Here is a 27,526-nt window from a genome sequence, read left to right as displayed (position 1 = left end):
ACTGAAGCTTTCCCAGTGCTTGAAGCTGTGTTCCCCAGAGGTGTTCTCCTGTAATCAGTAGGACTGTCTCCTCAGGTTGCTTTTTTCAATCAAATGAAGAAGATTAACTGTTTAGCACGATGACAGAGGAGCTAATTCTTCCAGTTTTTGTTCTTGACAATATTAACTGCAAGCCCGAAACATGATAAAAAAAAAACAAACACAAACTAGCTACAAATAACAGCTTTTAGTGGAAAAGGCTTGATGGAGTTTGGGAGTTGACAGAGGATGTCAGTCATCTTTGTTGGCGGATGGGAGGTGTTTGTTTCTGGAGGGCACAACATAGCCAAAATGTTCTCGTAAATGCCTTCAGTCTTCCAGGCATGGTATCTTTCAGAAGTTCAGAAAAGGATTGGCTGTCTTAATCATCCTACGCACGGTCTGTGAGTCCTTTTTCAAACAGAGAATTGAGATTTGAACTGGTTTATCCTGATTTTGTTTTTCCCTGGTTCCACTAGTGATGGTTGTGTGATTTCATCAGGTCATTTTGCTTGTTTGGTGCAGTTTAACCTGGAATAGATTTGTGAGAATTGGAATAATTTAAATCACTGTTTGGAATCATGATTTAAGTGAGCAAATAGGAAACCTCAGTTTAAATAATTCTGATACTGACAAAAACTGTCTGTTTTGTTGTGTGATCTTCAGTTTTTCCACTCCCAACGCTTCATCAAAAAGTCATTTGCTTTTATTGGTGTGATTCAGTGCATGTTTTGTTATTACTGAGAGGATTTTTTTATCAGTAATTTCTCTATACATGCTCTAACATAATTAATGGACCTGGATGACGGATTTGAGTTGCCTTGTAATGGCCAGGTGAGTCTGGAGCAGGTTGTTGGTCTCAGCTGCTTGCTGTGCTCCAGCTCAGGCAGGGTAGGGTTTTCTCTTCAGAGCTCAGATCTGAGGAGTCAGCAGACAGAGTCCTCTGTTTTTCACGTGGGACCAGTGCGTCAGTGGGCAGGGATTTACCAGCCAGAATTTGCTGTCTTCTGAGCCTGCCCGAAGGCTCACAAAGACACAGTTTTCTGGGACTCCCATCATCCTAGAAAGCTTTGTTAAAGCATCTCTGCTTGAGGCTGGAATGTTTGTCAGGCGAAGTGGCCTAAGTGGAGAATTAATCCCATGCAGTTCCAATCCAATGGTGCTTAGGTGTCCTTCACGTTCCTTAAAACCTGTCATTGAATGCTCTGCAGTTGGGTGGTGATTGCTCAGAATTTCCAGGGTAGACCAGAAAGGCTGATGTGCCGCCCTGTGTCTGGTTTATGGGTGGGATCCTACTGGCAGTGAGGGAGTTTCAAGGTGATTGCTGTGCTGATTTCTACATGGGGAACTGCAGAGGGTAGGAATGCAGTCCCACTGCTGCTTTCCTGTATCATCCACCAGCAGTGGCTGGAATGTGCCAGTGGGAGCATTTGTGTGCTGATCAGGGCAATTTGCAACTGCATTTGTGGAAGGGTGTTGGGACCATGCTAGGGGGTCAGTACCTGACAGCACTCTGCCGGTTTGCTGGGCTTCTTGGAGATGCTGCAAGCCCAGGAGGTGGACAGGGAGCTGCGCATGATACAGATCTCAACAAGCCACAACACTGTGGCAGTGCTGCTTTGTCCCCACTCACGGTGTGTGGCATGGAGCTTGGAGAAATATCTCTGTGCTGGATCCAGATTATAGGGTGATTGATGGGTGGCAGAGTGCTTGGAAGTGCGAAATGCCCATGGTCTGGAATACCCAGAGTTAAAGCTTGTAGGGGACATCTTTAGCATTTCTGTAAAAACTCTTTTTTGCAGAACTATTCAGTAGAATAGGAAAGCCTATTTTTTTGACCAGTAAAAAAATGAATTCAAAAATATCTCTATCCAGGATATGTTTTATTTTTACATTAGGCTGTAGTCTGCATGTGCTATGTTGTACATGTTATTCTTTGGCTTAAGAAAATACTGGGTTTGGCTACATGCATCTTGTTGTAAAAAAAAAAAAAAAAAAGAAATACGCAGCCCTAAAAAGTTGGTATGCATTTACTTGAACACCAACTCTGATTATTTTTCTAAGCCTTTAATGGCTAGTAAGTGCACAATTCTCAGTAAATCAGAATAGACATCCCACTGCTGGAACTGGAAAGTATGGTGCCCACACCTCTGTATGACACTATGCACCTAAAAACTGCATTAAAAGAGCATTATTAAGGTTAAAAGTCAAACACTGAAAAGTTATAAAATAGCAGCATTAAGGTTTCTTGCACAACCTTAATATCCCCCCCCCACCATGTATGCATTATTATATGTTCTTTAATTACATGATCGCATGCTGGTTTCTCCACAGGCTCTCTGCCTCCTTCAGTGCACAGAATGGACTTTGCTCACTTTAATGAGCAGCTATTCATTATTTTGTTTTCTCTTCATTGTTCAGTGTGTGCCCTTCTGCCTTATTTACCAGGCTCTATTCAAACCCTGTTCCAGAGGCAGAATTATTAATTTCCTCTTGAACTTCTGCTGATCTCATTGCTATTGTATCTGAGCAGTTGATAAACAATTAATTAATTTTCCCCAAACCTCTGTGAGATGAAGAGGTGTTTTAAAGATGGGGAAACAAAGCACAGAGAGATTAAAGGCAAAATAAAAATTTGTCATTTTAGGTGCCAATTAGAGTTGGCATGGGTCTGTTTTTCTTGCTGAACCTATAGCATCCTGTGGCGTTTCCTTTGCTCAAAGAGCAGCTCCCTCTGGCTCTGGATGCTGCTGCCATTGCTCCTGCTGCTCCAGCTCAGCATTGCTCAAGGGTTTCCTTGCTGGGCTGAGTGTGGTGGCAGTGGCTGCTCATAGCACAGCTCTCCCAGTGAGCTTTCAACTGCTTTAGCAGTGTGAAACACTTTTCTTCTCCAAGGTCCCAACATATGCTCTACTTTCTACAAAGGCATGCACTAAACACCTCAGTCATCATGAACCCAGGTTTCATCTCTAGGACCATTCTTGTCTGAATTAGCAAGTGACTTACGTACCTCATCATGTCACATTTAGTATTTGGTTTCACTAGTATAATCATGTTTCTGCTAAGCAACCAGCTACTCCAGGTTTCTTTCTGTGTGATCTGTCTCTCTGTTCCCCCTCTATCCATTTCTTGAGGCTCAAGAGAAGAACTTTCTCCAGGTTCCCCCCCCAGATCATTGATCCACCCTATACCTGTTTCTCAAGTGCGTGTCTTTCCCTCAGTCCCACAGAGGTCTATGTCTCTTCTCCTCTCCCCAATCCTCTTCCCTGTGTCTGTTTGGTCTGATTCCTCCCAGCTAACCTCATCCATCCTGGCACCTTGGTAAGCACAGGAGCCTGCCTGAGAGCCAAGGCAATCACATTTTCTGTTGGTTTGATGTCCTCCACCACCTGGATACATGGTGTACCTCGCAGGCAGTTCATGCTGGAGCCTGCGACACATCTTGCACAGCCCTTACTCTGCCTGCAAGTGGCTTGTGGCCAGAGGACCACATGGCCCTTGCTTTGTAATTGCAGCAGAAAAAGAGTTTCCCCAAGAGGCTCCTAAAGCCTAGTGAAGAGCTTTCCTTACAGGATGAATCTCCTGTCCTTAAAGGGCCTGTAGCAAGGCTCCCTCATCCAGCACAGCAAGTCTAAAAGGGATAGACACCCTCTGCCCTGTGCCCACATGCTGTCCTTGCTCCAGGCCCCCAGCAGGTCTCAGGCTACATCTCAGTCCAACACACATGTATGTTGCTTTTGATCTCTGCCTTCCAGGTAGGAGGCTTCCTGCTCCATGCTCAGAGCCTGCTCGGAGAGGTGGTAGGGGCTGTGGAAATTGTGGCCACTTGGACTACAGGCACCTGCTCACGCTTCGCTCATCTAACACCGAGCCCTGTGTCTTGTGCACTTCCCAAGTGGGAAGAAGCTGCTAGGAGCCAATGCAGTGCAAAAGGAAAAAAGGAGGAGCAGGGAGAAGTGTTTCATGCTTAGCAGCTGGTCTAAAATAGCTTGGGAGCAGGCTGCCAGAGGCACTCAGGCAAGGCAGTAATTAGAAAATCTTCCACTTCATTTCTTTATTTATGTTTTTAATTTTGGATTTTTAAGGAATTTGTCAGCTTGGTAGCTAGAGCCCCAGTCCTGCAAGTAATTCATTTCTGCACAGTGATCTGCTTGCAGGATGGGTGTCTGAAAGCCACACAACTTGTTTATACCGTCTGCTGTTATGCCTTGTTTTAGGGTTTTCAAAATAACTGTGGTAGTGTTGGAAGTCTCCTGAAGAACTGCTCTTATGCTAAAAAACAATTGATGTAGATGAAAATCAGCTTTAATGTACTGTTGTGCTCCTTTTTTCTTTGTGGCCCAGACAGAATGGACAGAGTCGAGATGGAAATTGGATTGGTTTGAATAATGTCAACAGACTGGGGAGATTAATCATGTAGCTGTCTTGTGCTAGCCCAGAGCTGAAATTTTGTGTTGCAAGCTCTAGGGAAGGATTAATAAATGCAAGCAAAGTTGCTTTAAGCAACCATGAAGACATCTCTGTTAGTGTTAAGTACTATAAACCCTCTTGTCTCCCTTGCTTGTCTTTAAGCAATACAGAAAATGTACATGTAAAAAAGTTTAAAATGTAGTACAATAGTACAAGTCAGAGACACCTCTACCCATCCCCATCACACCCTAAGAATTGGTTGGCTTCTTACTGATTTTGAAACTGAGGAGCTTCTAAATTGTAAGTATTCATGCCATGGTTTGATACTGAAAAATAGGAAAGTGTGCTTCAGTAGCTTGAAAGTAGGTTGATTTTCTCTTCCAATTAGTGTTGATGACACTTTGCAGGTCACTAGTGAGGATTCTGAACTGCACGGATTTTTCTGTCTGTTCTCACTGATAAGAGCAATGAAATCTCCCAAGGTCTTTATCCTTGGCACACAAGGACTAGTTTTCAAAAAGTGACAATTGATTCAAGCTGCCTCCATTTTTGGATGGCCAAACCAAAGCTACATGCAAATGCTGGATTTTCTAAATTAGCATGCACACTCTGAAAATCAGACTTTTACAGTATCTTAAACTGGGCCTCTGGAAGCTGAGAAACTAAACCTCTGATTTGTTTTGAAAACCCCAACCGAATCGTACTTAGAGAGAAAGATAAAGTTTACCCATGTGGATGACTGAATGCAGCCTACCTGACTGTGACTGTGAGCCTTAGAAGCTTTTCTTTCTTTCTTTTTGGATCCTGTGGTAATATTCTGATTCTGTCTTACATGCACATACACACATACACAGAGGAAGATTTGACTCATTTCATCTAGTCACTAGGTGCAATTTTTAAGCTGTAGATGGTTTTAGTGTATGGAAATACTTTAAGATAAAATATTTTAAATACTTTAATACTGTTCTTGCTTTGCCAAATGCTAATGTGCTGCAGAACGGATGTCTCTATAGCTGTTTCTTCTGTTGTCAGTATACCTGGGATGCTATCTGTCAATTGTACAGCTAAGTCACATATCCTAAACACCATCTGTTTGACTGTTGTGTCTGTTTTATTTGCTTTCTATTGGCAAAGAGAAGGTACAAGAAAGTGAGAGAATGCTGCAAGAGTTGCAATGCTATAAAATGCAGCCCTTCAAATAGAAGCTTGTCAGTACTTCATGGTAGTGAGTGCTGCATAGCAGGGCAGAGATTCAGGCATGGAGGCTTCCGCCTGTGTTGTGACAGTTCACATTAGGATTTTTCCACGACAGCAAATCAACAGTATAGCCCTGGAGAGATATGGGGAGGTTGACCTTAGCCCAAGGTCCCATCCAAGCCTCAGTCTCTTTGTCGTCTTTTCTCTCACTCTCATATTTGTGCTTCACAAATTCTTCCATCTCCTTCCACTGCCTTCTCATCATCCTTGGTGGCAAGGATGTGGGATTCTCGGAAGCAAGCAATGCTTGCTTAATTCAGTTCACATTCACGTTCAAGTCAACCCAAGCAGAGTTTGTTCAGTTTTAAAAATTCCTCCGTCTACATTCTTCCTGCTTTTTGCAGCTCTGCTGCTCTATCCAGTCCTTTTCTGTCCTCATCCAACACTGTACTGCAGCCTCTTGCACAGAAGAGGATGAAGGATTAGGAGAGGTTGGTGAAAAGTGCATAAGTGAAAGCGATACAGCCATATGAGCTGCAAGCATTAAGCAGTCATTTTTAATGTGCATAACTTGAATTTGTTAATTACCATCTAAATAGCTGTGTTTGGCAATTGAGTTCCAGTTTCCCTGTTTCACCCTTCCCTAGGTTGAGACTGGCTGTTCCGGTTGTGGTGTACCTTTGTGAGAAACACTCCGTAGCCAGTAACTTAGGCTCAGGCGAGGATCTCAGTGAAGTAGTAATTTATTCGCGATTGCAATGGCGGGCGCCCCACAAGCAGGAGAGAGCGCATCTACTAGTTCCAAAACACAGTTTATATACCTTTTGATGGCAGGACCCTCCCCTGTTTCCCCACTGAGTGGGTAATCCAGGTTCACAATCTATCTGATGCTTCACAAACAATGCATGGCCTTCAGTTGCCAGCCTGTTAAATTTCAAATTTCTTTTGACATTTTTACTGCTTGAAGTGGTAATGTTTCTTCACTTATCTGACTTGACTTGATACCTTGATTTTCACCTTTTTCACATTGTCCTAAGGAGTCTGGTTGTCTGCATTTTACAAGGTCGCCTGCTAAACTTTCTTATCACTGTAAGCATATCTCAGTACCACGTTCCTTCCTTCTAAACAATGTAACTCTGCAAAAACAACATTTCTATTCCCACACCTTGATGCTGGATTGTGCCAAAGACTTATTGTGTTGGAAACATTCTTGTATTTTTAGGGACTCTTCTGGTTAATTCTTCAGTCAAGGAGTCTATTTGGTGGTCAAATGTCATTCCTCATGTATACTGCTATACTGGCGTTTAAAAAAAAAAGGACTACTTAGGCAATCTGCTCTGCTTTCTTCTGCTTCAGTGGTATTTTACCTGAGAAAGTAAAATTCAGAAGTTTCTTCCGCTGTCCAAGTCATGGTAAGCCATCGTGTAAACTAAAAATGCCTCTCAAAATCATGAGCTGATATGCAGTCAGCTTTAGTTCAGGGTGTGTAAATATACCTAAGAAATCAATGTTGCAAATAGTGAAGAGCTGAGTAGAGAAAACTATGAACAGAGGTTTAATAACCAGGTAGAACCCTTTTTATTGAAGAGGCTGGGACTTTCGTAATCTATTTTTAAGCTATTTGTGTCATACAGTTCACTTGCATGCATGTTAATCTTTTAAGCTTTAATTTCTCAAAGAACAAGTAATTCAGACTGGGGTCATTACTGACCTTTGGTTTTAAGATTGTATTCATGAGCTTTTTTCTCTTCTGGATTGCAGAGGAGTTTTAGGCAGGGGGAACTGGAATGTTTTTTGTTACTTCTCTTTGTTCAGTGACCAACAACAGAAAACATGTTAGCTAGTGAAGCAGTAGTTTAAGGAGAACATAGTGCCAACTGTTGGGTCTGTATGCTGCTCTTGTAGCCCTGTACACCATGAAATTTTGTGCTGCCAGTGGTTTTTAGTGGCTGTAGGCCTGCTCTTTCACTGTTATGTCTGTTGCAGACTTGAAAGCAAAGAAGGGACCCAATAACAAATCAAACAAGATCCACATTCCTAACAGGAGCGTAACAGGAACACACAGCTGTGGGAATGACCATGTGTGCATGAAACCCCAAGCATCAGAAGAGCAGAGGGAAGAAGTTGGTAGAGTCACTCCCTGTCCTGCAGAAAGTCAGGCCATCAATAAGCAGACTGCAGGCAGAACAAAAAGGAGTTGCTGGGGTTTCAGAAAAGAGAGGCATCAGTTTCTATAGAGGTGCTGCCGAAAGGTCCTCACAGTTCAGAGGCTGCAGCCTTTCTGAACACCCTGGTAAAGCCCCTGCACACTCCAGAACAAAGAGGGTGTGCCCAGCAGTTGATAGCAGCAGACATAAGCTGCTTCACAGCTCCTGGGCATGCTGCTGAACAGGCTACTCTGCCTCTCGCATCCTTACTTGTATGTTACCCGTACTGCTCCCTGAAGGGGAAATCGGGGAGAATGCTCAACCGCTGTAAATGCAGCAAAGTGCTCCCTTTTCCTGGGGTTTTCCTGCTGGGATGTTTGGCACTGGCAGATAGCAGACTAACTTTGAGTGATAAAACGGATTAGATTCCTTTCCAGCTCCCCATTTAACACAAACGGTGTTGCCTTGGGAATCAGGGACTTGTGGATTTAAAGCAAATTTGTAGCCATTGTACAAGCTGATACTTCATTTGCTCCCCAGAAAACACTGAAAAAGGTCCTTTGTCCTGTGGGTCATGCCTTCTCTTTCACGATGCTGCATGCACATCAATCTGTGCATGGTGAATGAGCTCTGTCAGAGGTATCTGTCACACCATGGTGTGACATTTGGTCTCCTTTTGGAGAGGTTTGATAACTCTAAAAGCCTTTTGTTGTTCCAAACGTCACTTTATTTCCCAGAACTATGCCAGCAGCATGCATGAACTCAGTATTGCTGCAGTGGGTGCCAGTTCAGTAAAGTGGCTTAAAGCAGGGTGGCTTGCATCATTTCTCTGGAGAGAGGCAAGTAAGCCTAGACTTTGTGGTGTCAGGGGCCTGGCTCCTGCATCTAAATTGAACCAGAAACCGCATGGTGAGGCCAGTGAGATTGGATCTGATGATGGTTTTTGTTTTCTCTGAAGGTCCTTGTGTTGCACCTATGCCTAGCAGCCGCAGTCATGGATTAAGACTCCTCTGTAGTGTGCATTTTACAAATACAGAGCCAGAACATAGCTCTTGAGCCTGAAAACTGGTGACCAGAGTGTGCAGTGGGAGCTGATAGCAAGGGCTCAGGGGCTCAGGTGGGCAGACAGGAAATCACTCTCATCACAGAATTACACTCAGTAATAGGACAGAAGTAGAGGATGCAATCAGGAGTTGAAAATAGATTCCCTTCAGCACCAAAACAAATCAGTTCCTAATGGCCACTAAACACCATTGCCTCTTGAGGTCAAGTTTTCTCTGTCAAAATTCACACAGCAATCAATACTGCAGACTTACCATTGATGCAGTTGCTTTACAGTCATTTCTACTGCAAAAGCAGGGGAAATCACAAAGTCTCTTTGCGTGTCTAAAAAGAGCTTGCCAGTGTGAAGAGCCTGGGTAGCGTCACTCTGAATGCACCTTCCTGTACGACGTCGAGATCTGTCTTTGAGCCCTGCTGCTAATCCTCCACAGGATCTGTCTGCGGTTGGAGGCGTCTGTGAATGCAAGTCCTTGGGATCTGGCTACTTTGGCTCTGCAGGAATCTGGCTGAAAAGACATGCTGGTTTGAACATCTCATGGATGATTTTGAGTACCAGTGGAGCAGGGAAATATTTTTGGCTTTGTCCTGAGGTTTGGATAGTGTCCACTATTTCCATTCTGAGAATGTCACAGAGACGGATTGCTGCCACAGTAATGAAAATACCAAGAGCTGCTTAAAAAAGCAAATATTCTTGGGGAAATAATGACTATAGATTTAGTCGATCTGCAATGTATGAACTGGGATCTGGAGAGATGGTTGAACTCTGCAGAGAATAGCTAACCAGCAGTAAAAATTAGGGGCCTGGTAAATGGAAGAAGCTTTTGTCCCAGTGAGCCCAGTAGATCAGAGCAGCTCAGCAATTACTGTCTTAGAGATATGTATTTTTAAGGCCTGGATTTTTTGGGGCCTGGCAATTGCTTGTATTTTGTTTTGCTTAAGTTCTGTGGGGAGGGATAGGGTTGTTTACTATCAGTCAAAGCCCTGTGCAAGACCAAATGTTGCATCGCAGGACGTGCGTGTCCTTGCCAGGAGGTAGAGGTTATGATCAAGGGACTCAGCTGGATGCTTAGCATGTCCTGGGTGTTGAGATGGCTGTGATCACTGCATGTCAGCAGCAGGGAGACATCGTGGTGGGGTATAGAAAGAAACATCTCTGCCTGCTGCCCAGGATTTGGTCCAGGACATGCTCATCACGTGCCGCGTGTCCCCACACAGGGACTGTCAGCTGCCTCCTGGTGTTCCCAGAAGACTGCACAGGCGGCAGTGGCTGGCTGTGTGCGAAGCCGTCTAAAGTTTCAGCCTCAGCTGTTGCAGGACAGCAGAGTGGTTTGATGCTACAAAGGGACGTGGGTGGGGTCAGGGACTTCTGCTGCGCTGTCATGAGATGGGCCCTGGTGCATTTGCCTAGTGGTTTGGCAGTCAGTTTCACCTTCCTTCACCTGCAAAATGGGGCTGTCCAGCACTGCAAACTATGCCTTTCTTTACTGTGGTTTCTCATTCCTCTGTGGCTCTCTGACCCCAGCTCCTCGCAAAATACCCAGAGTTGTTTGGACCCTGCTCTCACTGATGTGTCTGTTCCCCCCAGGGACCTTAAAGTGGGAATAAGTGGCACTGACTCACAGGTTTGGGTCTGTTTGGTTCTGGCAGATAGTTGCTTGGGGGCGGCCAGGGGAAGCTTACACCCTGTGATCTCTGCTGTGTTTGTTTTGCAGCTAATGATTATAAGCTTCTGATTGACTTATTGCTCATTGCAGGTGGGATGTAATAACTCCCAAAATGAGGTGGGTTTTGTGAAAATTAACTTGCAGGTCTTGATGGTCAGGCAGTTCCTCTCTTGTATGCTCTACTGAAAGACGGCAGTAATTATCTTACGAAGTTCTTTCCTGCCTTGTATCTTCACTACAATTGCTGTAGGACTGATACATTGAAGAGCAAGAGAGAGAGAAAGCATGTGTAGAATATTAAACACACAGTTGCTATTTCCCATCTTATTTTTGGCCATGACCTTTCAAAGAGCACACAGTCTGCCACCTTTGAATCACAGACATAACCATTAGTGCTCCCTTTGCTGATTTTCCTGGTGGCTGAAAGCTGCCAGCTGCTTTCAGGCTGTCTTTGGGCAGGGGGTACCACCCTTGGCTGCATCCTGGAGCAGGGCTGCCTCCAGAGCTGAATGGAGGCAGCAGAGATGTCGCTGTCCCATCTGGCAGGATTTGTCCTCTCCGGTAAGAGGTGAGGTTGTGAGACCAGTTCATGGGACATTTTACTAGGTAGATGAGAGAGATGCTGTTGAGATGAAATTCCCTCAGGTTCAAAATGTGCTAGAAATGTGAAGGTTCAAAATGTGCTAGAAAAGTATCCCCAAAAAGGCCATTTGCAAAGGCCTTGTGGAGGGAGCGCTCGTGGCCAGAAGTCACAAGGCAGACTGTAGATGAAGACTGCTGCTGGGAAGATGCAACTGAGGTGATAGGTAAAACATCCTCCAGGGAGGACCAGGAGCCACTGAGGCGGGAGGACACATGGGTGGCCCCCGCTGCACCTGCACTGCTTCCTCTCTCTGGACTGTAGACTGGGTGCGTAATTCTATTGCTTATGTAATTCATCCAAGCTTAAGCTGTAGGGCTGGGAGCAGAATAAGGAATCACTCTTACATTGCTTCATCCCAAGTGAATACCTCCCCCTCCAGACTGACACTGCTCTTCAGTATAACAGATGGGGGGGAGATATCTCCCAGGAAGTGCACAGAGGTTCTCCAGTGGCTTCTTGTTTAAAGTCATAGATGAATGTATAGCCTATTTAAATATAAAGATGAATATAAATAAGGCAGTGCCACTATCTCATTTTAATATGTGATGCTTCATTGATATCATGACCAGTGAGGGTGAACAGGTGGGTGGCAGGATCCTTGTAATTACTTGAGCTGAGAAATAAGTTCCTGAAATAATAAATTGCGAAGTTAAAAGGTAGAGCCTGTGCTTTGTCAAGGGAAGTTTAGACCTGGAAGTTTCCCCGAGGGCTGTCGCAGAGGGCAAGGCCTGTGACAGATTCACCAAAGACAGTCCAGTGATATTCAGCTTCTCAGAAGTCAGAATTTCCCAGGCTGCTGTCAGGATAGGCAGAAATAAATGTTTTTTTGGTGTTTTTTATTGTTGTTTTTCCCCACAGAATGGCAGGTGCCAGGGCAGCATGAAATCTGAGGGGTCTTTTTAACTTCTCCAGTTAGAGCTGCTGTCTTATGAGGGCAGCTTATCTGCTGTTTATATTCATGTAGAGCAAGTAAAATTAAACCTCAACTAATATCACTATTGTTACCAATGCAATTAATGACACTGAAGCCCATTAATAGATAAGGATTTCACAGTGGACTGCAGGTAATTCTCTTCATGAAATGACCCACTGGAATGATATGTATACATCTACACAGCCTGTACATATGATGTCTGTACGTATTTGCAGTCTATACTGTGCTCATTTCCTTGGAGCATCATGCAGCAGGTGACATCGAAAACATGCCCAGGTACCTCCCCTTGCTACAGGTCAACTTGCAGTGTCTGTGCCCAGGTGGAGCTCTCTCTAGAGCATTCTGCAATGCTGAATTGCAGCCTTGAGTTCTCTGTCTTTTCACTCCCTTATCTGTCCTGCAGGAAATGGCAAGGTAGCAGCACCCATGTTTGGCATCACATGCTTCCTCTCAGGCATGTCATAGATAATAGGGAGGGCAGGCACATAGGATTTGAAAGAGCCAGCTGGATGGCCTCTGTTGACAGGTCTTTCCTGGATGGGAAACGCAGTGAGAGGAGCCTCTGTTCTGTTAAAGGGAGGGAAGTCATTTGGAAGAGCAGAGAAGAAGGGTCAGTTTCACAGAGGGAGACTGGGGAAGCCCTGAGCTGGGGTACATTGCCACTGAGGCTCTGGGCACCCTGCACTAACTTAGGTGCCAAGCACAGCAGCTGTCTGTTCTGTCTTCAGTGATTTTTCTCCCTGGTTGGTTATCTCTGCATGTGCACTAAATGGAGGAAATTGTGTGTGCTGCATGAGGCTGCAGGTTCAGGAATTAAGAACCGCAGAAGTCAAACTGGAACCAATCAAATAGTGATTTTTCTGCTCTCCAGCCCTTCAGAAAGGGAAATAAACATTTGAGTAGTAAATGCCATACATGAGAGTGTGCAGGGTGAGAGTTTATCAATGAGAAACCCAGTTGCTAATACAGGATATGTTTTACCCTTCAGAGTGGTATTGCAGCATGCAGGTGAGTGCAAGCCATAGGTCCTTCTCTGTGCCTGGATCACAGGCAATTGCTCTCATTGAAGCCTGAACAGAAGAGCTCTTCCTTTCTGCTGTGGAGATGCCACATTTAGTCCCCAGTGTCATAGTTCAGTGAAGGCTACTGGGCTCTTGTCTGGGGTTTGAATTTCAGGTACTTCCTTTGAATGCAGGAAATGTGCAACGTGACAGTCAGTGCTTTTCTACAGCTGGCTGTTGGTGCTCCGCTCCCAGAAGACCAGCTGTCCTCTGGCTTACAGTATTTCTGATTTAAAACTCTAAATCTCATCACATTTTTACCCAAGCTTATTGCTTCCCTGATTTCCTTTCTGCCTTAGTCATGATCTGCTAAACTGTGAGTTAGGAGGGTTCCAATGCATTAAGATTTACATGCAGTCCTTGGCTGCAGCAAGAATATATAGCACGACTTGCGCGTTCAAGGTCTTGACAGTTATAATGAAACTACGAGATCCCTGTCAGCAGGCTGAAAGGGCTGCCATTTCTCTCAGTGCTAACTAATTAGCTCCTTTTACCCTGGGTGTGTGGTTACCCTATGCACACAGCTTCCTTATATCAGATTGTTCTTCCCCGTGATCAAATGGTTCAAAGGCTTCAGTTAAATGGCTCACCCTAAGGAGACCCGAGATTTAATTGCCCATATTTACTGCATCAGGGAGAGCTTCTAGGATGTCTGAAACGTGAGCAGTTTGTACAAGTGCCTTCACTCAGATCTGAATGATAGCTGTATTTAAGGGCCTGGGTGTTAATGTGTTCACTCAGGTGTCTGAGGAAAAATCACTGGGAGAAAAATACAGACTACCTTCAAGACTATTGTAGAATGTCAAAGAACAGGAGAGATTCTAGCTTAACTCATGGTAACTGCAACATCTTGCTTTTAGTGGTATGCTCTGCTGTATGGTGACACCCCTTATAACCAAAGGAGTGTTTAATTAGATAAATAGCTACGGTTACCAGCAAACCTGCTCATTTGGGATTTACTGTCCTGTAGTCATTTGTTTCAGAACTGTTAAAACTTCTATTATGCACATCTAAAGTTTATAGCTATCAAAGCTCCACCAGCATCTGTGCTCAGAAAGGCGCATAGGACCTTAAATAGCATTGTAAAGCTGACTGGAATAATATCAAATCATTTCATAAACTCTCTTACAAAAATTGCTCAATCAAAAGGAAGGAGTCCAACTATCCATAATGTTTAATGAAGGGTCTCTGAACAGAACTATGCACCTAACTCCAGGTTTCTACATTTGGAAATTTCCATGATAAATCATTGCCATTTATCTATTCTTACATGAATAGATATTCATTGTCAGCTGGTATAAATGTAATCTGACTCAAGGACTTTAAAGGCCGGGTTTTTGTTGTTGTTGTCTTTTTTTTCTTTTTTTTTTTTTGATTGGTTGGTTGATTGGTTGGTTTGGTTTGTGATTTTTGTAAGAGTTTCTTACTGTCAATATTTGCACAAAGAGGCTTTACTCTTGGCATAAATTACACTTAACTTTAAGTGTTAAGAGGTCATAGAACAGAGATTTTAAAGTATAATGTTCAGTATCTTAAGTATTTATTTTGCTAGCAATCAGGAAAGTTCCACTACTGTAAGAGTTGATAAGCAGAGAAATCTGGGAAACTACTTTTTGCAAGCACTCTGAAATAGGATCTTTCTATAGATAGAAATGAGAATGAACTTCCTGTTTGTTTGGCTGATTTCATGCATGAACAAGACTGGAGGATGTTGTCAGAAAATTAATTTTTACATTTAGGGATCAAACCAGAACAGTGTAATTTAGCCACCTCCCATGTGGTTTACACTTGGGAAGAATGTGACCAATGATGTTTGAAATGCACTGTGGAAATGAAAAATAAAGATTTGAGGATAATTTTGTACTGAGAGTGGGGGACTTCCCAGCACTGCCAAAACTGTAATCAGAGTTTTGGCATACTGAAAATGTTACCATCACATGACTGCTTTTCATCGGCCCTTTCAAATGCCTGTAATGAAGTTAAAGGCTAACTGTCTCACTGGTGTTACATCCTCTAATATCTGAATTCCAGTCTCATTCAGCCTACAATGACAGTTCTTCCTCATTTCTTTGGTTCTGAAAGGTGTCAAATGAAATGAACTGCACAGCAATCCTGTTTTATCCTCTGTTGCCTATAAATCACTTGGATTTTGATCTTAAGGTGCTGATTTGCTGGACGATTGAGTAGTTGTCCCAAATCCTGTGCAAATATGCCCAGAACTGCAGCAATGCCCGTGACCAGCAGGCAAAGCCGTGGCTCTGCAGAGGCTCAGGCTAGCGCTGTGCTGGGGGTCTGGCTGCTCCATGCTGTCAGATAGCCATTCTGCAGCGCCACTTCTGTTCCTTCCCGTGAATGAATTATTATTCAATTATTATTTTTCACAAGAACAAGCCCAGTGTAAAATCCAGCAGCCTGCAGTTTCCTGGAAACCCAGCATAGGAGGCTCCAGCGTCTGGACTCTTGGCAGACACAGGCATGTGGGGTAGGGGTGTGCTGGGGAGTGTGTGTGCTGCTGAGCAGTACCTGGGGGCTGCCCTATGTACTGCACTTTCATGTACCTGGAGCTCTTGCTCAGCATTTCAGGATGGTTTCCTCCCAAGGAAGACAGGACTGCCAGGCTGGGGAAAATTAATAGAAATATGGTGGTGGGAGCGGAAAGAGTGGACATCCTGTCCTGTAGGCCTGGTTGGGCTATTATCTCTTTGACCATTCTCAGCTGGGATGCTCACTTCTGGATGTCGGCACTGACACAGTGACACTGACACAGTGCTGACTTTCTTTGCCCTGCTGGTAGAGCCGAGCCCCTTCTGCTGCCCGAGCAGCAGCAGCAGCACGTGCAGCCTCCTCTGTGACACGGTGTGCCAGCCCTGGCAGCAGCTCAGCCTGCAGGGACTGCTACTGCTGGCTCAGTGGTGGGAGCTGCACTGACGCAGGGCAGGGTTTTCAGGGTAAAAGGGTGTCTGTAGCCTCCCAGGCTCATTTCTGTCATCCATAAATACATGGGATTTGATTACCCTTTCCATTGGTTTGACACCACTTCTTTGATTTTGTGTGTCTGTGACCTTGCACTTACTGCTCTTCAGGTTTGGCCATCCCACCCTAGCAGCTATTCCACCAGCAGTCTCAGAAAGCCAGTTCATCTCATACCTGCGATCTCCTCACCGTGTCCAAGCGTGCACGGGGACAGCTTTCACCGAGTGACAGGCTTGACCATGGCACTTGCTGTTGACATGGCAGTTGTGCTGGTAAGAGCCTGGTTGACATCCTTTCTTTGCCTGTTTTCCCAGGTTGTTGCACTGTCGTCATGGAGTCTCCTGAGAGATTCAATCTACTATACACTGTCTGTTGTTGCACTCATTGTGGTAAGTTTTTGAAGGCAATTGTACATGTCATTCTTCTTTGGGAGCCCACATGTCTACTGCTGCCTGTAAAGGGAACCCACCAAGAAACCATAGTCTTGTAGCTGAGATCGTAGCTCCAGGAGCCACGTGGTTCTCTTCTTATGGAAAAATGTACTTGTGGTCTCGCTCATTCTGTAGGAAAGCATGGCCCAAGGGTAAGAGATGGAGAAATGTCCATAGAGGCTGCAGCAACAGCTGGGGGGAAGCATGTCCCAGTCCTAGTACAGTGGTGGGCCGCAGAGCTGAAAACCCATGCTGCAGCCCAACTGAAGAAGATGTGTCGCTCTGTTCTCTGCAGACAGTGACTCTCACAACTTCCTTCTGGCTCTGCTGCAAGAAGTATCTAACTGACCTGTAAGGAGGCAGCGTTTGTGCCCAGAGGACAGAGATCCTCAACAACTACAAAACATTAAAGTAATGTGTAACTGGGGGCAAGGTCTTGTACAGTGCATGCTAACAGCAAATCCTGTAATGAAGGCTACAGTTCCACTAACTCATAGTGCTACTCTGATTCCAGCTTCCACCAAGTTCAGTAAATACCCAACAACTCTGAAAGTTGAGCTATACAATGAAAAATGCATGTACAAGACAGTGCCATAGCATTATCTTTGCAATAAATACCAAAGTAGGAAGTGCAAAAATAGACTTTTTTGGTAACAGTTACTACTTTTCTTTGTTGTTTATTTGTTTGGGCATGTAGTCTAGGGCCATACATTCCCTAAGAAAGTGATTTTGTGAAGTTAACTTCCTTATGTAAATAAGAAGAAGGGAAGTTTAGAGTCAGAAGATGGACACTTTGCATTTCTGAAGTTCATGCAATGTTTCTTAGTCACAGTTTCAACACTGTGCTTTGTTTTGCCTTCACTCATCATGTGTGTATGCCTTGTATGTATTCTGTAGGTACTATCTCAGAGGGTTTGCCTCAACCTGCTTGTACTTTTATTCTGCTTACTGCAAGGTCAGCCGTTTTGCACCCGATGAACTTGTCTTCAATCTAATGCATGCATCAATATGGTTGCTAGAATAAAAGCTAAATAATTGTTAGTAATGGGCTGCAAAACAAAACACTTTGTTTTTTTTTTTTTGCTTTGACAACTTGGCAAGTAGCATCATGCCAAAAAGTGTTCCTAACCAATAAACTCAACCACACCTACTAATTGTAATAAATTACATTGCACAAGCATAAAGACATCTAGCAGGTATTCTCTTAGTTTATTCCAGGAGAAGCACAGATGTGGGCAGCTACCTGCCATTTATTTAGCCTCTTGTTGTCTGTGTTGGGTGCATCATATAGTGTGTGGAGGCAGGTGAGTTAAAAATCTGTTGTTGAACCTGTCATTGGCTTTTAATTTCTTAAGGCAAGGCAGATTTTTTTCCTTGTATCTGGTTCATCCTCGTGACTGTCAACTGCTTCAGGACACTGAGAACCATTCTTTATCATGTCCAGTGTGTCCCTGAAATTCTTAGCTACATATCCTATGTAATGAGTAAGTTATACTACTCATTGAACACCCACCTCTGTTACCCTTAAAACTTTTCTCCTATAGTTTATTTCTGTGTGAGGTGTTCTTCACAGTTAGAAAACTGCAGATATCCTTTTCTCATGGAGCTGTACCCCATTATATCAGGGTACTGTTATTTTTTTCTTAAGCCTCGGATTTCTCTCCAGATTTGTGCCCACTCTTGTGCTCATTTTACACTGTGACATTCAAAGTCCTTCGTGCAGCCGGGACAGGACTGTGCAACTTGAGACTTGGAGGTATTGCCAGAGCTCTTATTTGGATGTTAGAATCATGGCCAGCTGAGGCTTTGGAGATGCAGAATGGTCCCCACATCTCTTCACTGGTACTCAACAGAAGTCATTGCATGTGTCCTTTAAACACCTGTTAAAGAAAAACAGAGTAAAATGAGAGGAAGGGAAAACATTTTATATGGTTAAAGACTCGACTGATATACCACCCCTACTGTATGTAGTATTGTTCCCCAGTTGAAAGCAAATGTGGATTTTTCCTTTCAGAGTCTAAACACTGCTTCAGTTTAAGAATTTTCTCTCTTCTCCATCATTCACCCAAGGACCCCTGGCTTTACAGTAGCTCAGATCTTACATCTCCTTTTAAGGTAGAATCACATTTAGGTGGGAGCACATTGTGATTCAAAACTGACTCCCCAAGCCCTGATGTCTCCACTAGGAGACACCCTGCTGGCTCACAGCAGAGTGTAGCACAACTTCAACTCACTTTTCTCATTTCATAGAATCATAGAATGACTTGGGTTGGAAGGGACCTTAAAGATCACCTAGTTCCAACCCCCTGCCGAAGGCAGCGATGCCACCCACTAGATCAGGTTGCCCAGGGCCTCTTCCAGCTTGGCCTTGAACACCTCCCGAGATGGGACATCCACAGCTTCTCTGGGCAGCCCCTTCCAGTGCTTCACCATCCTCTGAGTAAAGAATTTCTTCCTAACATCTAATCTAAATCTCCCGTCTTTTAGTTTAAAACCATTCCCCCTTTTCCTCTCACTGTCTGCCCATGTAAAAAGTCACTATATTTTTAATGAGATCCCATTAAATACTGAAAGGCTGCAGTTAGATCTTCTCCAGGCAGAACAGCCCCAGCTCTCTCAGCCTTTCTTAATCGGAAAGGTACCCCAGCCCTCCGATCATCTTTCTGGCCCCTCCCCTGGACCCATTCTAACAGCCCCACATCCTTCTTGTGCTGGGGGTCCCAAACCTGGACGCAGTACTCCAGGAGGGGCCTCAGGAGGGCAGAGCAGAGGGGCACAATCACCTCCCTTCACCTGTGTGAGAAACATCGCAAATAATTTTCTTCAGACAGGATCTTCTGTGAAGCTATTTTATTTGCGATTGCAATGGCAGGTGTCCTGTCAATTAGGAGCGCATTTTAGTAAACAAATCATAACCTTTTATTCCCTATTACCCAACACCTGATCACTTCCCCTGTTTCATCATTGGCTGAGTACTACAGGTTCACAAGCTACTCGATGCTCCTCTGTACCAAATATGTACCATTTTTCTTTTTTTCAACCCTTTAATTTCTCCTTTTTTATGTGTTGAGAACTTGTGATCTTTGTTTTACTGTTCTCACATTGCTCATCCTGTTTTTCATCAAGCTTCTACCTTATTTTGGAACAGTAAGGCCTTCTACTGTCCACTTATCTACTTAGCATTTCTCCTTACCATGACTACACAACTACCTTGGAATACAGAAAAATAATTCTCTACTGCAAAAATATAACTTAGTATCTCACACCTGCTGACCACTCCTCTCTTGATGCAGCCCAGGATGCAGTTGCCCTTCTGGGCTTCTAGCATGCACTGCTACCTCATGTCAAGCTTTTCGTCCACCAGAACCTCCAAGTCCTTCTCTGCAGGGCTGTTCTTAATGAACTCTTCTTCCATTCTGTCCTCACATCTCACATGAGGGTCACCAGTCTGTAGTTCCCTGGGTTCTCCTTTCTACCCTTTGTAAAAATGGGACTGATGATTCCTTTTTTCCAGTCAGTTACCTGACTGCCAGCACTTTTCAAATATGATGGAGAGAGGCTTGGCAACTCAGTTCCCTCGGGACCCTGGGATGCGTCTCATCAGGCCCCATAGACTTGTACCTGTTCACTTTCATGAGGTGGTCTCAAACCTGCCCTTAGTGGGCATTCTCTGCAGTGGGATGTCGCTTACAGTCTAACACTTGTACAGGCCTTAAATTTTAGGAGTCACTTAAATGCTTTTCTATATAGGGATAATTTGCCATGCCAGGGCATTGAGACTTTGCTACAGCCAAAATACAGTTGTCTTACGTGAGCAATGATACTGCTTGTAGAAGGTTGCTCACATATTATTTTCAACAGCAACTTGTGGTGCTCTAATATGAGTTGTGCTCCATGGGTATCTAAGCTAACCAGCAATACACCTGAGGGGAAATGAATACATCCCTGCCAACACTGAGATTCAATGGTTTAACATTCTGCTGGGTAAATCCATGTGGGTTTGTTTCCTTCCATTTCCACCAGCAAAGGAATTGCAGTGCTGCAGTAATAAATGGCAAAGCAGCAAACTCACCTGTTTGGTGCTCCATGCCAGTTGAAAATGAGTGAACATTAAATCACAGAGATGAGAAGCAGATAAACTCTCCTTATCACATCTACCTCATGTTGATTTAGCAGTATGATTTTTGTTATATTACAAAGTATCCCTGTCTTCTTTTAGAGCTTGGCAAAACTGTTACTCCTTATTTCCCTTGAAAGGAAAAGATCCCACTGTTTCTTACCTTGAAGGGACGTGGTCATTGTCATTAGTGAAAAAAAGTGTGATTGTTGCTATTTTTAATCACAGAGATCAACACGCTTTTGTGTCCTATCACACCAAAATGCTGTAACCTAAAATAGCTGTTGTCAGGTTGGATCATGGTGCCTGGGCACTGTGACATAACATGCATAATGTTTTGCTGTCGCGTGTTTTTCCAGTAACAAATAGAGCTATTATTTGGTGCGTGCTGTCAAACAGGAGTTGCTGTTTACAAGCCCTGTAGCTTAAAGGAAGTGTTTCACCATACTTTCAGAAGCTCGTTTCCTTTTCCTTGGTGTTCCCTGGTGCCGCTTCCACGGATGTGTTTTCCTAGTGGAAATACAGCCTTCCCACCTCTTCAGGCAGGCAAAGGTGCCTCAACAGGACCAAGTGGCAAGCAGCAGGCATCCTAGCACTGCCCGGCTGCCCCTTGCCTCTGTCCTGCCCGCCAGGCATCCCAGCCTCCCCGCCGTGGCCTCCCCATGCATTGGGCGAGCCAGGCTGGGCATCCCTGGTTCTGGGACCGGCAGCTGGAGCAGCCCTCACACAGGTGTCCGCTTGAGCTGGAAGGGGAAGCAAAGAGGGGTGCTACCGGCAAGGCGACCATGGAAGTCCCCTGTTCTCCCAGCACCTAGGTGCTGGTGGTGATGGGTGTACGCTGGGAGAGTACCCAGCCGTGGAACACTGCAGCCATCTACCGGTGAGCTCCTAACATCTGCCTCCTCAAACAATGGAGCCAAGCGAAGATGGGCAAATACCCCTGCACTTCTCTGCCCCAGCATTGTTTGTTCCCCAGCACATGGCATCTTATATATGCAGAAGAAAGACACGTTTCTTTTCCGAAGAGGTTTGCACAGCATCATGAGGGAGGCTTCAACACTGGTCTGCAGATGTACTAAAATTACTATAACAGCAGTTAAATCCAGCTCCTGCGGTGATAACTTAGCTCTTAGGAAATCATGTCCCATGGCCAGTTTTAGCCAGAAATTTTTTTGGAGCACCTGTCATTCATGCCGGCTGTAGAAGTGGCTGTAAATCTGCGTATTTGCTTCCCAGTTGCCACCTAAGAGCAGCTCAAAAGGAGAGGCAGTATCTGTCCCTTCTCCAGGTCACCTCTGTTTTCCTTGTAAGCACTTCTGCTCAGTGCTGCAACAGTGCCAGTTCTGCAGGACCCAATGCTATTTGGGAAGAAGTACCACCCTGCTTTTCTAGGGGAGAGAAACTGGGAGCTGAAATGTTCAGAGGAAAACAGACCAGATCCTAATCCTGTTGCCCAGGCCCTGGGTTGCTCTGCCCCCCATGCCCCTTGTTCATGTGGTGGGCTGTTTTCAGCTCTGATGCACGCTGTCACATTTCTTGTCTAACATGCCTCTTTTAAAATCTTTCCTCCACAGTTTATTTATGACGAAAAAGTTTCTTGGTAAGTACATCCAGCTGTGGATCCCATTTCTTTCTTGTTCATTTTCCTGTTTACCACACAAAAGCTGCAATAAACAGGGTTCATGAGAAGGGGGGAATCAAAAGTTTTGCTAAGATCATTGTATTTTCAGCACGTCTTAGGGCTTGGATAGTGAGTGGTAGCTTTGATTTCACTCACAGACAGCATTGTTTAGATTACAAGCACTAGGGGGAGTCAGGCTTCTTGTGTTGTGTGTTTTCTTAAACTCCTTCTCACTGGGGGATTTATGTTTAATTTCAGAGGGGGATTTCTGAAACACTGAGTTTTGCAATGTTTTTTCTTTGTTTGTTTTGTTTAACTAAAATTGACTTGAGGCCCAATTGTGTTTGACTGTCCTTCTACTCAAAACACATCAATGAGGAAGCTGTGGTGAACTGCCAGGAATGAGATGTTGGTATGGTTAGTGCAACGTTTCAAAATCATTAAAAAGAAGGTAACCCATGAGTTTTAGTACGTAGCAGTGTGATAATGGATTATTTCCACAGGGACTAGCAGTTTGCCAGAGTAATCTATGCAGAATACAGCATTTTGGTCAATGAAAAAGGACAGAAAAAAACCACGATGGCTAGGAACAAGTTTAAAGTCATAATCTATCCTCTTTTTACACAAATTCCTTTAGTTTGACATAGAAGCAGCAGAAGAAACCATCACAGTCTGATGGGTTGTTTAAACTGCTGCCTGCTGCCTGCTCTGTGGTTGTGCAGCAGCAGTAAAGAGCAGCCAGCCCTTGTTCAGGTCATCTCATCACAACTAGAGTGCTTTAGCATGCTCAGAAGGCCCCCACAGCCTGCTTTGCACCCACACCTGCTGAGCAGAACAGTCTCTGCACTCCCTCTGCTGCAGTCCTACACGTGTTGTCCTTACAGAAGCGTCAATCTTCCTTGGATGCACGCTTGTTCTCAGAACTCTTGGTTTCAGTCATCTGTTCTAGCTGGCAGACTGATCTGGCCAAGTAAAACCAGAGCAGAAGTCAAAGCAACAATGCAGGCGTTCGGGCATGCGAGTTGTTTCTTCACCCATCCCCTCTTCCAGGGCAGTGTTAAGGCGTGCTGGGAGGGTCAAGCCTTTCCGTGTGCCTGTGGTGTGACGGGAGTGGGCACTGGGCCTCATTCTGATGTGCTTTCTGTCGCTTTTGTTTGCAGGTGGGAGTCCTTAGTCTTGGTGCTGATGTATGCCATCTACATCGTTATTATGAAGTAAGTCAAATGCATCCCTGGCTTGTTTAGATTGGAAGGCTCCCAGCTTCGGTGCTTTTGCAGAGGCTGCAAAGGCAGCGTGCTGTAGTCAGGGCTTCTGTTGCATCGCTCAGCTTGCATGCCAGAAGGACCACCATCAGCAGGGGACAAAGCATCTTGTCCTGTCATGTATCTATTTTTCATGTATTCTGATGAGTCAGGGCGGGGCTGCTTATCCCCATAGTACAGCTCAAAGTATCAGACATCTACAGGTAGATGATGCTGTCTGGATCTCACCCTGTGTGAACTGACCAAGGCTAACTCAGTGAGCCTGTGGCAGAGCAGAGGCCTGAATCCATCCCTGACTCCCACCAAAACAACATCTTCATTCTTTGCTTTAGCACCCCTGCTCAGAAACAAACGTGTGGAAAATTCCACTGTGCTTTTTGGGGGGGCACAAAACCCCACAGTGATTCATTATTCCTTCCTTTGACACCCGCGACAAAACTGCAGCACAACCCACACTTATTTTCCAAGCATCTGTCCTGTGTAGCTGCTTTCACCCAAGTTGATGCTAGGGAAGTTTGTTCTGTTGTTTGGTTCCCCTCCTCCTGCCTTGTTTTTAAAAGCCAGTGGAAAAGAAACCCAGATTGAAACTGGAACATTAAACAAAACCTACCAGCTGCCAAGCACGCCAGTGGTCTTGTCTCAACAAGTAAGAGTAGAGGTTTGTTTTGAAATTATGAACAGAGTAAATATTATGAGAGCAATTCTAAGAACAGCAAAGCAGTCAGGCTGGATTAAAGGGAACAAAGTCAGAATTCATCTCACTTCTAGTAATTAGAAACTTCCTCGTTAATGTGGAGGGTAAGTTCACCCTTGCAACAATTTACTGGCCAGCACAGCAGGTAATTTTACTGTTAAATCTATAATTGTTTTTTTGCTTGTTTGTTTTGTTTTGCTGTTGTGTTTTTTGTTTGTTTGTTTGTTGTTGTTCTTTGTTGTTGTTGTTGTTTTCCCAAAAGTGATGCTGTAGTTTGAACAGATGTTTCAGACATGTCTGGAGACAGCTGGTGAAGTTGTCAGCCTGGTTAGGGACCCTGGCCAGGAGCTCACAGTGGCCCACCCTTACCTTTGAGTATTGTGGGGAGATCCCTAGCTCATGTTTATGTCAGCACCTGGCTACTCAAAACATGATAAGAAACAGAGATTAAAAATAAATAAATAAATTTTCTAGTTGAGACCAGAATTTAGCAGGTTGTCTTGTGTTTCTCTAGTATGCCTCCACGGGTAAAATAGCACTCATATTCAGGAGTGACTGTGATTTTTTTTTTTTTAAAAAAGCACAATGATGTATAATCATTATTTGCTGTGGGAATATTGCCTACTTATAAAAAAGCATATTGTTAGAGATTGTGCCCACAAGGCTTTGAAATATGATAAATCAGAGAGGTTGCACTGCATTTAGTTCAGTTAGATTTGTGGCATGTTATACCTAGATTTCCTTGAAACCAGGACCTGAGTGTAGGAAAGGCAGTGTCAAGAAATCCACATAGAAGCAGCAAAAAGGTACATCTAGAGTTTGTTTCATTTGTGCAGGTACAACTCTACCATACATCACTGTTTTGAAAGGAAGACGAAAAACGCTGCAAATATGGTGAATGGATTAGCAAACAATACAGAAATGGATGATAACAGCAACTGTGATGCTACAGTGGTGTTACTAAAGAAAGGTAACTGTTCCAGTAAGTCACCCCACTTGCTTGCATCGTTCAGAATGTTTACAAATTTGTCTGCTGGTCCTGTGGTGTGGGCTGGTCTTGTCTGATCAGCACTGAGATAGGCAGGGAGGTGGCCCTTTGTAAGCTCCACCAGATGGCCATGACTCTTGTGCCTGAGGGCAAACAGTGACCCCAGCCACTGCATCCTTGGCACAGCGGAGGCAGCTCAGGCCTTCTCGGGGTAATTGTTGCTGCTGGACAAGTACCTGGCTGAAAGCACCCCCTCAGCTTCGAGCCTGACTTGCACAGGAGCTTCTTATTTAGACCGTCCAGCCACACCAGTGCAAGTCCTCTTGTGGAGGTGGTTATTCTTGACTGAAGATGTTCATTCACATTTGGCATCATCAGTATATTTAGTTTCATTCCAAAGCAGCATAAACTGAACAGGAAATAAGGCCATATTTAAACTAGGGTGTGTGCCTCCTCAGGGAGGGAGGGAAATCTACGTTGGTCCAGATAACATGCTTTTTACTGTGTGTGGTATCTTGAATTTGCACAACTTTTCCGTATAAATGATCTATTAAGTGGATGATTTCACTTTGGCTGAAATCCTCTTCCATTTGAATTCAGCTGTGATCACATTAAAAGAAATATTTTATGTCCTCATCTTAAAAAGTCACCCACTCCTAGCTCAGGTGCGGTAGTTCTGTGTATGCATTGGTGTGAGCATGGGTTAAACTGCATGTACAGAAGATACAAAGTCATATTTCGTCTTTGCAACAGGCAACAAGCATGTGCAGTAACTGCCTGGCATTTTTCTGCACCTATTCTCAGGAATAACAGCTGCCCCTGCCCCGTGTCACTGGTTTCACTTGAGAAGGAGCTGTTTTCTTGTCTAAAGCAGTCCTGGTCTCTGAGTGCAGATGAGCTGCCCTTTTTGATGTGCTGGACTCAAAAAAAAACTAACAAAAACAGCTGTTTTCCCATGAACAGTGAATGAAAAATATAGTCCATATACAGTATGCATGAAATGTAGATGTTTTTTCTTGCTGACCTGAAACCCTTTGGTGAGTCTACCAGATGCCAGCTATCATGTTACTGCCCTGTTGCTAGTGGAGGGAAGGTTTTTGTGAGTGTGGTGCACTTTGGTTTGGGGAAGTTGCTCTTACTAGAATGGCAGTCTACTGTAGCCTTCGGGTCTCAACAGCGAAACTGCACTGTACCAGTAGAGCTAGGTTGATAAAACAGAAGCATAAACTCAGGTTTACCCAGTGACCTCAGGATTACACACAAATGAGGCATTTCTGATTGTGGGATTTGGTTTAAATCTTACCAGAGTGTTTCTTTGCAAGACACTGCTCAGCTGCTGGTAAATTTTTGTTTTGAACATTTGCATTTACTCAAACTGGCTGAGGAAGGAAGACCAAAGTATTGCTTCATTTTCTTGTGGATTGTTCCTGTGTTTACTTGGCAGCAGGCCACCAGGCTCAGATAGGCAGGTGGTACTGCTGTGCACACCAGCAGTAGTGAGGGGTCGCAAACAGCCCTGATTTCAGCAGGCCGGAGTGTTGAGGGTTTCCACCAGTACTGTTTGCTTTCTGAGCTCCTAATTTTCTGAACAGAGGACAAAAAAAATCAAGTAGAAAGGATTCTGTACCACATAGGACATGCCAGTTTGATAAAGTCATTAAGAAAAGCTATCTGGCTATTTTGATTTTTATGAATATAGGTGGCCCCACATGTCTATTACCATCCATGAAAACCTCCTCAGAAAAAGAAAGTGGCCCTAAGGCTGAGGAGATACTCTGCTCTAAGACTAACAGGGATGGTGATAAGCAATCACCATCCAAGTGACCAATCACCAAGTGTTTGACACCATCAAACACCTGCCAGTGCTGAGCACAGTTGTGCAGGGAAGATCTTGGGTTTCCCTACTGCTGAGTCCCAGTCCTGGCCCAGGATTTACAACCCAAGTAGTCTGGGCCTGTCACACAGAGGTGGCAGATGCTGGTGCTGTGCCCCAGCTGGAGCGCATCTGCTCTTTGCTCTCATGCTGTGGGTTGCACCCCACGGACTGGCATCTGTGTTTGCTGCCAGATTTGATGGCAGCTTCCAGCAATGAACTGCAAGCTGGGATGCAGGAACCTGCTTTTGTTTACACTGGTACTCTGCAAGAACACAGTGACAGTTTTCTCACCCAGTGTGCCGTCAGTGGTGGATGAGGCCAATATCCTTGCACATGTGCAGTTTTTAATAGTGGAATTAATGCAGCACCACCTCGACCTCAATGGTGTGGAAGCAACAATCCACTTAACAGAAGCCTATGATGAACTG

The 27,526-nt window shown here is 44.4% G+C and overlaps 1 protein-coding gene across 6 annotated transcripts in view; it reads left to right on the top strand.

The window, feature by feature from the left end:
- Positions 1 to 27,526, top strand: part of LOC101793955 (sodium/potassium/calcium exchanger 3) — a 303,296-nt gene that overhangs the window by 137,639 nt on the left and 138,131 nt on the right. For 3 of the 6 annotated variants that reach the window (XM_027453144.3, XM_072035179.1, XM_072035180.1), the window contains exons 7-10: positions 16,424 to 16,498; positions 22,232 to 22,257; positions 23,439 to 23,492; positions 25,071 to 25,216. In XM_027453144.3, the coding sequence (XP_027308945.1) occupies positions 16,424 to 16,498; positions 22,232 to 22,257; positions 23,439 to 23,492; positions 25,071 to 25,216 (301 nt within the window). Of the gene's footprint in view, positions 1 to 16,423; positions 16,499 to 22,231; positions 22,258 to 23,438; positions 23,493 to 24,314; positions 24,380 to 25,070; positions 25,217 to 27,526 lie in introns of those variants that run through there. The other 3 variants (XM_027453145.3, XM_027453151.3, XM_072035181.1) reach the window with 2 other exon arrangements.

The sequence above is a fragment of the Anas platyrhynchos genome, chromosome 3, assembly GCF_047663525.1.
Source record: "Anas platyrhynchos isolate ZD024472 breed Pekin duck chromosome 3, IASCAAS_PekinDuck_T2T, whole genome shotgun sequence".
Lineage (NCBI taxonomy): Eukaryota > Metazoa > Chordata > Aves > Anseriformes > Anatidae > Anas > Anas platyrhynchos.
Note: the sequence above shows the minus strand (reverse complement) of the source record. Positions and strands in the feature narration are given on the sequence as shown.